At 41.9% G+C, this 12,919-nt stretch overlaps 1 protein-coding gene and 1 long non-coding RNA gene across 5 annotated transcripts in view; one reads left to right on the top strand and one right to left on the bottom strand.

Annotated features, from left to right (window-relative positions):
* The window catches only part of LOC138743967 (uncharacterized), a 32,378-nt gene extending 29,302 nt beyond the window's left edge, over positions 1 to 3,076 (bottom strand). Inside the window, exon 1 of the long non-coding RNA XR_011345149.1 lies at positions 2,828 to 3,076. This is a non-coding gene — a long non-coding RNA (uncharacterized lncRNA). The remainder of the gene's footprint in view (positions 1 to 2,827) is intronic.
* The window catches only part of accs (1-aminocyclopropane-1-carboxylate synthase homolog (Arabidopsis)(non-functional)), a 57,965-nt gene continuing 47,435 nt past the window's right edge, over positions 2,390 to 12,919 (top strand). The window contains exons 1-3 of one of the 4 annotated variants that reach the window (XM_069899503.1): positions 2,390 to 2,515; positions 2,627 to 4,100; positions 7,971 to 8,645. In XM_069899503.1, the coding sequence (XP_069755604.1) occupies positions 7,985 to 8,645 (661 nt within the window). In that variant the 5' untranslated portion in view covers positions 2,390 to 2,515; positions 2,627 to 4,100; positions 7,971 to 7,984. Of the gene's footprint in view, positions 4,101 to 7,970; positions 8,646 to 12,919 lie in introns of all 4 variants that reach the window. The other 3 variants (XM_069899507.1, XM_069899515.1, XM_069899511.1) reach the window with 3 other exon arrangements.

The following is a 12,919-nucleotide window of genomic DNA, read 5'->3' as shown; positions in this document are numbered from 1 at the left end:
CAGGCTGCTGGCTTTCAGCAGAGGAGACTACAAAGTATGTGGAAAGTATTCTCACACAAGGCAAACAGGAAACTGCAGATGCTGGAGAAATTCAGTGGGTCAGCCTGAATCTACAGAAGGAAATAGAGAGTCTTCACAGTCCTGATGAAGGTTTCAGGCCAAAGCATTGACTGTCTATTGTCCACTGAGTTCCTTCAGCATTGTGTGAGTTTTGATGTTAAACAAGAAAGTCTGCAGATCCTGGGGTCAATGAGCTGGAGAAACTCTGCAGGTCACTCCGCATCCATTGGAAGGAAAGGGTTAACCAACGTTTTGGACTTACGCCCTTTATCAAAGTATAAGCAAAAGCAGGCAGGTGTCTGAATGTAAAGAGGAGGGGAGAGGGGGAAGGGGAAAAGATGAGGGAGAGAAGCATGGGCTAACAGAAGAGAAAAAAGCTGAGAGGAGATAGGGGTAGGAGTTGATAGAAGACATCTATAGAGAGTTTGTCTCCCAAAGTGGAGACAGAGAGATCAAGAAAGAGGAGAGTGCGGCAGAGATGAACCAAGTGAATTTGAGGTTGGGGATGAAAGAACATTTTTTTTCTCTTCTACCCTCTCTGCCATTTCATCTTTTAGCCGAAGCTCCTCCCCCTGCCCCTTCCTCTTTCCTCTCCTCTCCCCAACCTTTTATTCAGCCTGTTCTTGCTCATACCTTGATGAAGAGTTTAGTCTTGAAATGCTGGTTACCCTTTAAACTTCCTATGGATGTTGAGTTTCTCGAGCACATTTGTGCATTGTACTGAGGGAGTTTTAATACTTAGCCTGGCTACAGACTGTGCCATCTGAAGGTGTAAAGCAGCTGGATGACTATCAACAGCAAGGTTGATTGGAATGAAATGGAAGTGGATTTATTAACGCTAATATCCAAGAAAGGAAATGCCTGGTTTGACCTCCACTGCCACAATACTAATGTTATTTAAGGAATGAAACCTGCTGCCACAACTTCGTACCATCTACTTGTAGGACTGTGAGTTAAAGAGTACTTTATCAAGAGTTTTACCAAAATGATACTGTAAATTGCTCTCAGTCGTTTTTAGTTTGGTGTTTTAAGACAGCAAAGGTGTAGTTCAAGGGGCAGAAGGTTTAGAAACCCTCCCAGAAGAAAGTTACAATCTGAAACATGCTGCTGAGGGAGTGGCTGAGGCAAGTACTCTCAATATTTAAGAAGCATTGAGACAAGCTCTTGACAAGCTAGAGACCAACTGTGGGTAAAATGCAACGAGCAACTGAGGGAAGAAAAGTGAAGTGTTTACTCACTAGATCCAAATGTTGCTGGAAATGTCACCATTTAACATTTATCTCTAATTGCTCCTGAATTGAGGCATCATTTCAAGTCAACCATATTGGTAAATGTTACAGGCATGCATCCTGCCAGCATCCTAAGTACAATTTTGTAAAACATCCAGCTACAATAATGTGGTATCTGCAGCTTCTTCAGCACCCACATTTTGCAAGATGTGAGCATTGCTGTGAACATTACCATTCGCTTTCCATTTTGTATCTCCTGAACTGAGGTGATACTCAACCATATCAGTTATCACTAAATGAGCAGAGAGATGCAAGGCAGTATCCTGAAGGTGTACAGAGAAGCGTCTTAAGAAAACAGCCTCTTGTCCTCAAGGACCCCCACCACCCAGGCCATGCCATCTTCACTCTATTTTCTTTTCTTTGGCTTGGCTTCGCTGACGAAGATTTATGGAGGGGGTAAATGTCCACGTCAGCTGCAGGCTCGTTGGTGGCTGACAAGTCCGATGCGGGACAGGCAGACACGGTTGCAGCGGAAAATTGGTGGGTTGGGTGTTGGGTTTTTCCTCCTTTGCCTTTTGTCAGTGAGGTGGGCTCTGCGGTCTTCTTCAAAGGAGGTTGCTGCCCGGCGAACTGTGAGACGCCAAGATGCACGGTTTGAGGCGAGATCAGCCCACTGGCGGTGGTCAATGTGGCAGGCACCAAGAGATTTCTTTAGGCAGTCCTTGTACCTTTTCTTTGGTGCACCTCTGTCACGGTGGCCAGTGGAGAGCTCGCCATATAACACGATGTTGGGAAGGCGATGGTTCTCCATTCTGGAGACGTGACCCACCCAGCACAGCTGGAAAAGGTACAAGAGTCTGAAGACCGGTCCCCCCCAGTGGTACAAGGACAGCTTCTTCCTCTCTGCCATCAGAGTTCTGAATGGACAATTAACCACAGACACTACCTCACTTGATCCTACTCTCTTGCATTATTTATTTATTTTTGAAATGTAATTTATAGCATTTTTTTCACTGTAATGCTCAATAATACTGTTGCGAAACAATGAATCTCGTGACACGTTCACGTCAATAAATTCTGATTCTAAGATAATAACCAAAACGATGCAGCTCTTCACAAAAGTGCACCCTCCAACTTGAAGCGGGGGTGGGGGGAGCGGCGGCAAAGCGTTTTGATGTTGATACACCATGAAGCCCGGACAATCCTGAAGATGGGGGAAGAGAAAGGTTGGAAATACCTGATGCTGCAGGAAATACCGCAGCGGGTGTGCGACAATTACTCGAGTTTCTTTTTCGGGTTAGGGATTTTCCCAAATAGGTTTCCGCTTCATTTTACAGGTCAGGCTCACGAAGTTAAGGAAAATGCAAGGTGTGCATCTCAATGTCAAAGAACAAGGTGCATCGGATAAAGGATTTGAACACAATTAAATAAAGCCCCTTTTCAAGATGCCAACACTTCAATTAAAACTTCTTGGAAGGCAAAAAAAAATTCCGAAGGCTTCCTGAGTAATTACAATAGGCCCATTCGTGGCTTCTGACCTTGACCTAATGAAGAGCCCTCGCCCCGCCACTCGCAGCAGTGGCAGAACTGCACTGATCCGAGGCTCCGTTGCACCTGGAAGAGCTGGCACCACTGAATGAGGTGCTGCGCTGCCAGCGCCTGCCGATGGGGTGTGCTCTGCCTCCCCCAGTGCCCGCTCTCCCGGCACCTTTCTCGCCCACTTGCTCCCGCACTGGACGGCACGGACCAAAGTTTATCCCGGAATAAGGACAGCACGCATGTGCCGTCAACCCGGATGTAAATCACTTGTGGCGAGACCAACGGGCTGAGTAGTGGCAGCCGCTCCGGACCTTGGTGCGTCGTTGGAGCAAACAAAGGCACCCGGGCAGCGGGGGGACCCTGCGAGGCGTCGCAACCGTGTGATACATTTGGCACCGAAAGGCGGCCAGGCAAGCGGGCGACACAAACCCGGGGACAACCGGGATGAAGCAAAGCCGAGGTCAGTGCATGTGGTACCTGGAGCTCCCTCTGAGGAGAACTCCCTCAGGTGATGGACCCTCCCTCACTGAACTTCTGAAACAACCTGCAAATTAAATCAAGAGGCGCTGGATGGAACTGCAGCGGCAAAATAAAACCCAGCCAAAAATGCAAAGATTGCATTTGAGGGTTTCCATTTGCTTTGATGAAGGCATGATGACAGAGTTGATGTGGACAGATGCTGCTGTTTGTGCAGTGAAGCGTTTCTGTTATTGTGGATAGTTATTTGGTGAGCAGAAAGGATGCCTGATCAAGTTCCTTGTGATTCATGGCTAAGTCACAACAGCCAATGCTCTCTCCATCCTGATCCAACACTCCCTCCATCCCAGTCCAATGCTCCCTTCATCATGGTCCAACCCTCCATCCCAGTCCGACGCTCCCTCCATCCCTGTCCAACACTCTCTCCAACTTGGTGCAGCACAGCCTGTTCCTTCTGATATTTCTTCCATTCACAGCCATCCACACACAATGTTCTACCATCACGGCGAATAATTAAGTTGCATTAATTTCCCACTTTAAAATTAATGATCACTCAACCATTCCAATTTTTAATAGGGAAGTTGAATTTTATTTTCTTTGAAAACCTTTTGTTTTGGTTGGTAGCTGCAATGGAAAAAGGAAGATTGGATTTAAAAAGAAACTCTTTACAACTTTGGAACTTCACAATCAATACAAGAAATGTTCAGATTTACAACCCTGAGATTCTTCTCTCTGCGGGCGAAGCAGAATTATCAAAGGCATATTGTAGAATGGCAAAGTGACGGATAAATGCAGGTCAGAATACCAATGACTACTTGCTGGCTGCTCTTTGAAGTAATGCAGTTGAGAAGATAGATGACGACTCTGCTTAATGTCTTATCCATATGATGGCACCTCACACATTTCTGCATTTCCTCAGTCGGACTACGTAATCTGAGCAAGTGATTGCTTCAAGCTCAACCACCCACCCCCCCCCCCACTCCAAAAAAAGTTGCTGGAAGTCTGAAATGATAACAGCAACTATTTCAAGAAAGAGCTCCCCAACCATCAAGCAACACTGGATTACATCAGATAAAATGGATAAATTGGCATTTTCTTATTAAATCATCCCACCAAAATAAAAAAAAATTATCTTGTTGCTTTCGCCCCTCTTCAAGTTTGATCACCTTGTCTGAAGAATTTAGTCATTTCTATCTTAGTTAACTTTTAGGTATTGTTTTCCAATCAAATTTTGAGTTCAAATTTAAAATTCTGTCATTACATTTTCATTTCTTTAGTTATTTCTTTAAATAGTTTATTAAATGGTTCCTTTCATGATTAAAAGTATCAATATTTCAAGAAGTTACAGCCCCCCCCCAAAATAGGCATCAAGCGTGATGCTCCGTTGAACTGCATTCAATGTTTCATAAAGTCCAATGTGTCAGGAATAAGACATTAATGTGTGGCATAATCAGAAGGCTATCTTGATCTTCTGAATTGTTTTAAATATTGTGGTGGGTTTGTGACTGTTGCCCTGCAACAATTTTATGCTGAACAAAGATTCCAAAGCTCCTTCCAACTTGGTTCTCAGTTATCTTAATGCCATTCATGGAGCATGTTTCTCATTTATTTTTCTTTCCAATGTATAGCGCTTCACACTTGTCTGTCTTAGTCATTGTTTGGTATAATTACACATAATATTTTGTAATGTTTTGAACTGAACTGGATTATTTTATTAAATTGTCTTTTTCAGTTTAGCATCATGTGAATATTCATCAAATGTTTTTTGATTTTAATTATTTACCATGACAATATTAATACCAACAGATTATTGCGATGTACACTCAATCCTTCCTTCTCCTTAATTCTCACACTAGTTTCAAACGTTTAGCTCATTTGTTATTGATGACTAGTATTTATTATGGATTTTGATGGATGCCAGGATATTTTATTGTAATTGTTTAAAAATATGTTTGTGTTTCTTGCTGTTTTTTTTAGTAACTCAATGATTATGTTTCTAAGGGTTGTTACTTTTGATATATGATCTATTTGTTAATTGACCTATCCCAGAAAAGAATCCTTGTATATTGTAATTTACTCATTTAGGTTAGTATGTTGTGAAGAAAAACAGACAGAGCCTGCCAAGTGATAAAGGTCAGTTAAGTGAGTGGGTGAAAAATTGGCGGATGGAGAATAGTGTTGGAAAATGCAAGGCTTTGGAAAGAAGAGAGAGAAAAAAGCTAATTATTCAAATTCATCGAGACCACAAAATGTTGTAGTATTACTGGATGTGGAATCCAAGTACATGAAATAAAAAGGATTTGCAACCAGGAACAGCAATTAATTTGGAAGTCTAATGGAATGTTGATCTTCTTTGCAATGAGTGTAAAAGGGACATTTTGACACAATTTTTCAGGGTGCTGGTGAGACCACTCATGTCTCAATACTTCTGGTATTATATACTTGGAATGGAAGCATTGCAGAATTGCTGCAATCATTTGATTCTTGGGGGGGGGAAATGGGTTGGAAACTGACAGAAGTTTAACTTCAGGGGAGTCAATGTGTATGCAGGAATATCAGGAAATTAGTGTTGACTCAAGACTGGATCTTAACGAATGGTTAAGCATGATGATGTTGCAACTGGCCTACTCCTTCTTCTGTTTCTTATTTCTAATATCTGTAGATAAGTAAAGTGCTTTTGTAAGAATGTTATCTGTTTCTCATTTTCAGTGATATTCATCTTGAATTGTGTTCATTGGAACTGCAGTATGGTTTATGTGATATTTATTCCACAAACCAGACTCTGGATCCATTCTCGTCTAGTTTCTTTTCTCTGTTCCTCCTGGTCATGAGTAGCCTAATACCAATGTGAATGAGGTTCACCTCTTAATCTTATCTATAACTTCTGCAGTGTGTATTTCATACAGTCATAACACTGAACCTAGCTCCATCCTCAACATTCATTGGAGCGACTTCATCAGCAACATCGAAGTACTCGAGATGGCAGAAGCTGACAGCATCGAATCCACGCTGCTGAAGATCCAACTGCGCTGGGTAGGTCACATCTCCAGAATGGAGGACCATCGCCTTCCCAACATCGTGTTATATGGCGAGCTCTCCACTGGCCACCGAGACAGAGATGCACCAAAGAAGAGGTACAAAGACTGCTTAAAGAAATCTCTTGGTGCCTGCCACACTGACCACCGCCAGTGGGCTGATATCGCCTCCAACCGTGCATCTTGGCGCCTCACAGTTCGGCAGCCAGCAACCTCCTTTGAAGAAGACCGCAGAGCCCACCTCACTGACAAAAGACAAAGGAGGAAAAACCCAACACCCAACCCCAACCAACCAATTTTCCCTTGCAACCGCTGCAACCGTGTCTGCCTGTCCTGCATCGGACTTGTCAGCCACAAACGAGCCTGCAGCTGACGTGGACATTACCCCCTCCATAAATCTTCATCCGCGAAGCCAAGCCAAAGAAGAAAAGAAGAAAGAAAGAAAGAAACACTGAACGGAGTTAGAATTTTTAAATTAAATTATGCTTGAAACCACAATATTAGTTTGTTTTCATGATAATCACTCATTTAATCAAATTTAATTTTAATTTAAACATACAGCATGATAACAGGCCCTTTCGGCCCATGACCCCATTCTGCCCAATTACTCTCAATTGACCTACAATCCCAGTACGTTTGTGAACATTGGGAGGAAACTGGAGCCCTGGAGGAAACCCACGCATACATGGGGAGAACATGCAAACTCCTTACAGACAGCGCCAGATTCGAAACATGGTTAGTGGTGCTATAAAGACATTGCATAAACCTCTACGCTAACTGTGCTGCCCTTTTTTTTGTTGTAAATTTATTGTAAATAGAATTTGTTATTTTACCAAACTATGTATTTAGGTAAATATAGCTTTGTAGTTTCTATACAATTAATAGGTAGATCTAACCATCTTGGAGGATCTTTCCTAGACCCTACCCACTAATGGTATCGTGCAGAAAGCATGTCAGCGTCTTTACTTCCTCAAGAGTTTGCAGAGGTTTGGTATGTCATTGGAAATCCTGGCAAATTTCTGCAGATGTGTGGTGGAAAGTGTACTGACAAGCCACAACATGGACTGGTATGGGGACACCAATACCCCTGAGCAGAAAGCCCTGCAAAAGGTAGTGGACACAACCCAGGTCATCACAGGCAAAACTCTTCCCACCATGGAGAACATCTACAGTGAATACTGCTGTCGGAACGCAGCAGCAATCATCAAGGATCCACACCTCCCTACACATGCTCTGTTCATCAGACTCCTCAACAACAAACTCAGTCAAGGACTCATTTAAGGACTCTTACTATTGGGGTTTATTGATTTTTTTTTTCCCGCCCTCTATATTTCTTTATTTATTTATATATGTACGATTCTTCTTGAGTACAGTTTTTTTCCACTACCAGTAATTGGTCATTCTGCCTCATTTGCATGAAAAAATCTGTGCGTGATATGTTTGTATTTTGACAATGAATTTGAACTTTGATGTTACATTGATTCAAGAAGCTTGGATTATTTAAAAGATTTGTCGTGACCTGATTGTGAACATGAATAGTTTCACATGACATTTCTTTGGTATGTTTTGCTGGATTGTAACATCAAATTACAGATTTAAAGTATTTAATTTCACACTTAATGTCTTCCAGCCTCATGAGATGTGATGGATTTTCGAAGCAAGAAATATGAGCGAGGAAGTAACTGGTCAGACCCTGAGGTGGTGGAGTTGCTGCAGCTTTGGGCTGATGAATCTGTTCAGATGGAGTTGGAAAGTTGCTTGAGGAACCAACATGTCTTCAACAGGATAGCTGAAGTCTTGAGGGAAAAAGGCATCCACAGAACAGGAGACCAATGTAGGGAGAAGATAAAAAAAATGAAACTTGAATATAGAAAAATTAAGGACAATAACAAAATATGTAGAGGCGGCAGAACGTGGAAGTTCTTTGAAGTGATGGATAGAGTGCTTTCCAACAGGCCAAATATTTGCTATAGCACTGTGGGTAATACAGTGATAACACAGCAGATACCACAAGGCATTCTAGCAGCAGGTGATGGGTACATTCATCATCACCACCACCATCATCTGACTTCTCCTCCGCTTGGTATTTCTCATTCACATCACCCTCAGGAACTAATGGATATTAAATGTGAAGAAGTGGATTCGGATGACCACAGTGAGACACCTGAACCACCTCCCTCTCTTGTCCTGCAGCAGACTGGAGATGATCATGGAATGGATGGGAGTCTGTTGGAAGGAGGACAACATGATGGATCGTCAGCTATTCGGGTGGAGGTTCCAGCAGAGAATACCATTTCTCCATCAGGTTGGTGATTAAAAGATCAGTGTTGTTCGTAATTAATGTCTTGGATGTGAAGCAATAGAAATGAGCCCAGACAGTGTTTTATTTAAAATAATATTTTTAAGTACCAATAATATAACACCTTAGCTAACCTTAACCCCCAACTATGCGCAAATATACTTGTGTGTGCGTGTGTGTGTAAATATTCCAAACCATTACAGTTCAGGACCAATTCTCGAAAGGTGGTTAAAAGTCCAGTCTTAGAAAATCCAACGTTGACACGCAGGCTTTAAAATTGATGCAAAGAAGTTCATGGTGGGAAAGACCAGGGTGTCAGACAGTTTATAAATCCCTGTTGAGATGCTTCCAGACCAATGTTGGTTTTAGACGAGGGGCAAACAAAACTCTCCTTTTTCTTGGCAAAGGGGACATGAAGTGAGTGATTTTCACAGAGCTTCTAGAACCCTTTCGTGGGTCGGCCATTCAAAGTGTCCTTTCCTTTTGGACACTGTATGGCATAGGCATTCCCCTATAACATGAAGAAATCAGACAAATTGTCTAGTACCACATGAGGCTATTTCAGCACAGTATCACTTCCAAGAGCTTCTTGCTCCTGTGCTGTCTCCTAAAAATGGCCCCGACTGTTGCTTTAACATGGTCTTGCACCTGTGCCTCCAGGCACTTCCTCTCTCCTCAGAGGTATTGAATCTGGGTACACACTGTCCTCAGCATGTCAACCCAGGGCCTAAAGGGTTTGCAGCCTGATTTGTTCTCTTAAAGTGACAGTCCCACTCAAATGAAAATGAACTGAAAATGGGAGAGCATAATAGATGTTACAGTTAGTCTGGGCTAGTAAATTTGTGGATGATGTCCAAATTGGCAGGAGAGTGGACAGTGAGGATGTTTATCCGAGATTACAACAGGATCTGGCAGGATTGGGAAAATAGGTGAAGAGATGGCAGATGGAATTTAACTCTTGGAATGAAGAGACTTGGAGGTATTGGTGCACACAAATGGATAGTATGGTGAAGAAGGTGTTTACCAGATTTGCAGGCATCAAGTAGAGGAGATGACATGTTGCAACTGTACAGGATATGGGTGAGACCACACTTTAGGTCACGCAGCGATAGGAAAGATATCTCTCAGCTGAAAAAATGTGTAGAAAAGATTCTTGAGAATGTTACTGGTACTGACTGAAACACGAAACTTTGCAGTCACTGTGATTGTTAATGCTGGAAGAATTCAGCTGGTCTCAGAGCATCCATAGGAGGTAAAGATAGTTTTGGGCCTGAGCTCTTCTCCAAATAATAAGCAAAGAATGGGAAGGTGTCAGAATAAAGACAAGACTGGCAGGAGGAGTCGTCCAGGCCAACAAAAGTTGGATACAATAAGAGGAGAGGTGAGCATTTTGGCACCTTGATCTCCCAGTTGCTACCCATTTTAATTCCCTTATTGACACGTCTGTCCATGGACTCGTGCACTGCCAGACTGGGACCACCCGCAAATTGGAGGAACAACACCTCGTCTTCTGTCTGGGCACCCTCCATCCAGATGGCATTAACATTGACTTCTCAGGTTTCCATTAAACCCCGCCCCCCTTCTTCCCCCTGTTGCCTTTCCCCCAGCTTGTGCTCGCTCTCTCTCTCTCTCTCCCCCCTCTCTCTCTCTTCCGCCCCCCCCCCACCCCCACTCCTAACACACTAGATGAAAATTTCAGTGGCTATTTGGTCAACCAGCTGTTATCTTTGGCACGTAGCAGGAAACGAGCAGTCATACGAAAAAACCCTGCAGTTACAGAGTGAATGTGCAAACTCCCCACAGACAGCACTGGAGGTCAAGATTGTGAGGAAGCCGATCGATGAGCTGTGCCACCCAACTTCATAAATAAAATAGCTTCTTGTTAGATTTTTACTTCAGTAAGTCTTCTACATATAATGTATGATGATTCATTTCATTTTGTTTTTAGTTACAATTCCTTTTTCTGTATTCTGAAAGGTAAGCAGGGCATTTGAAGGAGTGGTTTGGGATACTTCCTGTCGCGCCAAAGAATGGATGGACTAAATTTTCAAACCTGTTCAAGATGTTTAGATGCACAAAATTTGCACAGGCTTTTCAGGGATGACATTTCCCTTGAGTATAGTTTCTAAAACCAGGATTTCCACTTTAGGATGAAAATAGAATTATGTTTAAGATAAAGATTGGTAGATATGTGTATAGCTATGAAATCAATGGATATGAGGTTAATACAGGAAGGTGACACTGGAGTTACAAGATCAGCCATGATCTTTTTAAATTGGGGAAAAAGCACAGGGAATGCACCTGAATATCCAAGATTCAAACAATTCTTCCAATGGAAGAATACAATGTCCCACACAGAAAATTTAAGCAAACGATCTTGGTTAACAATCCAATACAACTCTGAGGATGACTGGATTTCTGCGTGTAGGAATTTGAGAATGTGGATTTTTTTTAGCGGGGGTGGGGGGGGGGCTAGTTTAGTGTACTATATTCACTGTTCATGAGGTGCTCTCATGAGGAAAACCTGTCTCAGATCCAATCGCCTGTTTACTCCAAAACACAGAACCACTAATCATGTCATTTCAATTATTTGACCCACAACTCAGCCCCTCAACTGCTCTCACCATCCTCACAGAACATTGCCTCATCATTTGAATGAATTCTTTAAGCCTCTGAACACGGGGTACAACAATTTTGTATCCACTGTGACCTAGTTTGCCTTTTAGATGACAGGTACTGCTGTTAATAACTCTGCACCTCACAGTTTATAAGAGAAATTAAATTGAGAATTGAAGTACCATGGGAAATACAACCAAATAAAAAGGATTAAATCATTGTGCTTCACAGCTATTGTCAACATATTGTCAAGGCACCACTAGCTCTGAGATCCTGTGCCCTTGTGATTTAAGATGTTAATTGGTAAATCACAAGCTACTCAGCCACTTGTACTTGATCCTTCATGTATCATATTTTTGAGCTGAAACATGCTTGGCACATACTACATTTAGAGGGTTCTGAATATTAAGTAAGTACCTTTTAGGGTGTGGCTAAGATTTCCATTGATTCCGGGGACTTTGCCCCAGGAACATTGACCATGTTATTTGTAAAGTATCACTGATTTCTTTACATGTCATTTTTGTTTATTATGTCCACAAATAAATGGTTTTAAGTAAGTATCTGTTTCTCTGATCCAGGCTGTCACAGCTTCAAATTTTTTTGGTTAACAATGGGCCGCAGAGAATAAAATGATGAACCTTTAAGCATCATCCAGTTGCGTGGATGCATTGCATTGACGGCCACTTGCAGCTACATTTCAAAATTCATGGGCTTTTAAACTTCTGTTTCTCAGCAAAAGTTAGCAGTTCACTGAATTTAATGTACCGAATTCAAGTTAATGACAGGAGAAAAATCTAGTAAGTCCTAACAGCAAATAACAGCATCAAGTAATGGTGCTTGGTGGGGCTGAGTTATTGGAAACATCATGAGACATGAATCCCATGGATTTCATCAGAAACTCGTCTCACAGATTTTGGAGAATGGTATTCCTGAGGACAAAATACACTTTGATTGTTGCTGCATTTGTAGTTTGTATTCAAAATTCTATGGTGGTGGGGAATGATGAAGTAAGTTACCAAATGAATCCATTACCAATTCTGTAAAAAACCACAATGCTAGAGAAATTCAGCAGGTCCAACAATGTACTTTGTAAAACAAAGAAAAAGGTACATAATCAATGTTTCAGCGGCACAAGGACAGCTTCTTCCCCTCTGTCAACAGATTCCTGAATGAATAATGAACCACAGACCTGGCCTTACTTCATCTTTTTCTTGTACTATTTTATGTTTTGAAGTGTGATTTATAGAAATGTTTGCACTTCAATGCTGCCACAAAGCAACAAATTTCATGACGTGATCATGACATTAAATTCTGATTCTGAGCCCTTCATCAAGATATGAGCAAAATGAAGAACAAAACAGCTCATACATACCTTGATGAAAGGGTCAAGCTCAAAGTCGTTATGTTTCGTTATCTTTGCTCTATAAAGGACACTGTTTGACCAGGTGAGTTTCTCCAGCATTGTGTTTTAACTTCAACTACGATGGCTGCAGACTTTCCTATTTTACTCTATGACCAATTCTGATCGAGTTTTGTTTTGATAGCATCTATGCTCACCTCATTCTCCTTGCTTTTAGGACTTTAGAACCGTAGCCAGTGAATTATGTCATCCCCATTTGTTATCACTCAGTCTTTCATTTAAAAAAGCTACTTTTGGAAATGAA

Source organism: Narcine bancroftii, chromosome 1 (assembly GCF_036971445.1).
Source record: "Narcine bancroftii isolate sNarBan1 chromosome 1, sNarBan1.hap1, whole genome shotgun sequence".
NCBI lineage: Eukaryota > Metazoa > Chordata > Chondrichthyes > Torpediniformes > Narcinidae > Narcine > Narcine bancroftii.
The sequence above is the reverse complement of the archived record's forward strand: the minus strand, read 5'-3'. Positions and strand labels throughout refer to the sequence as shown.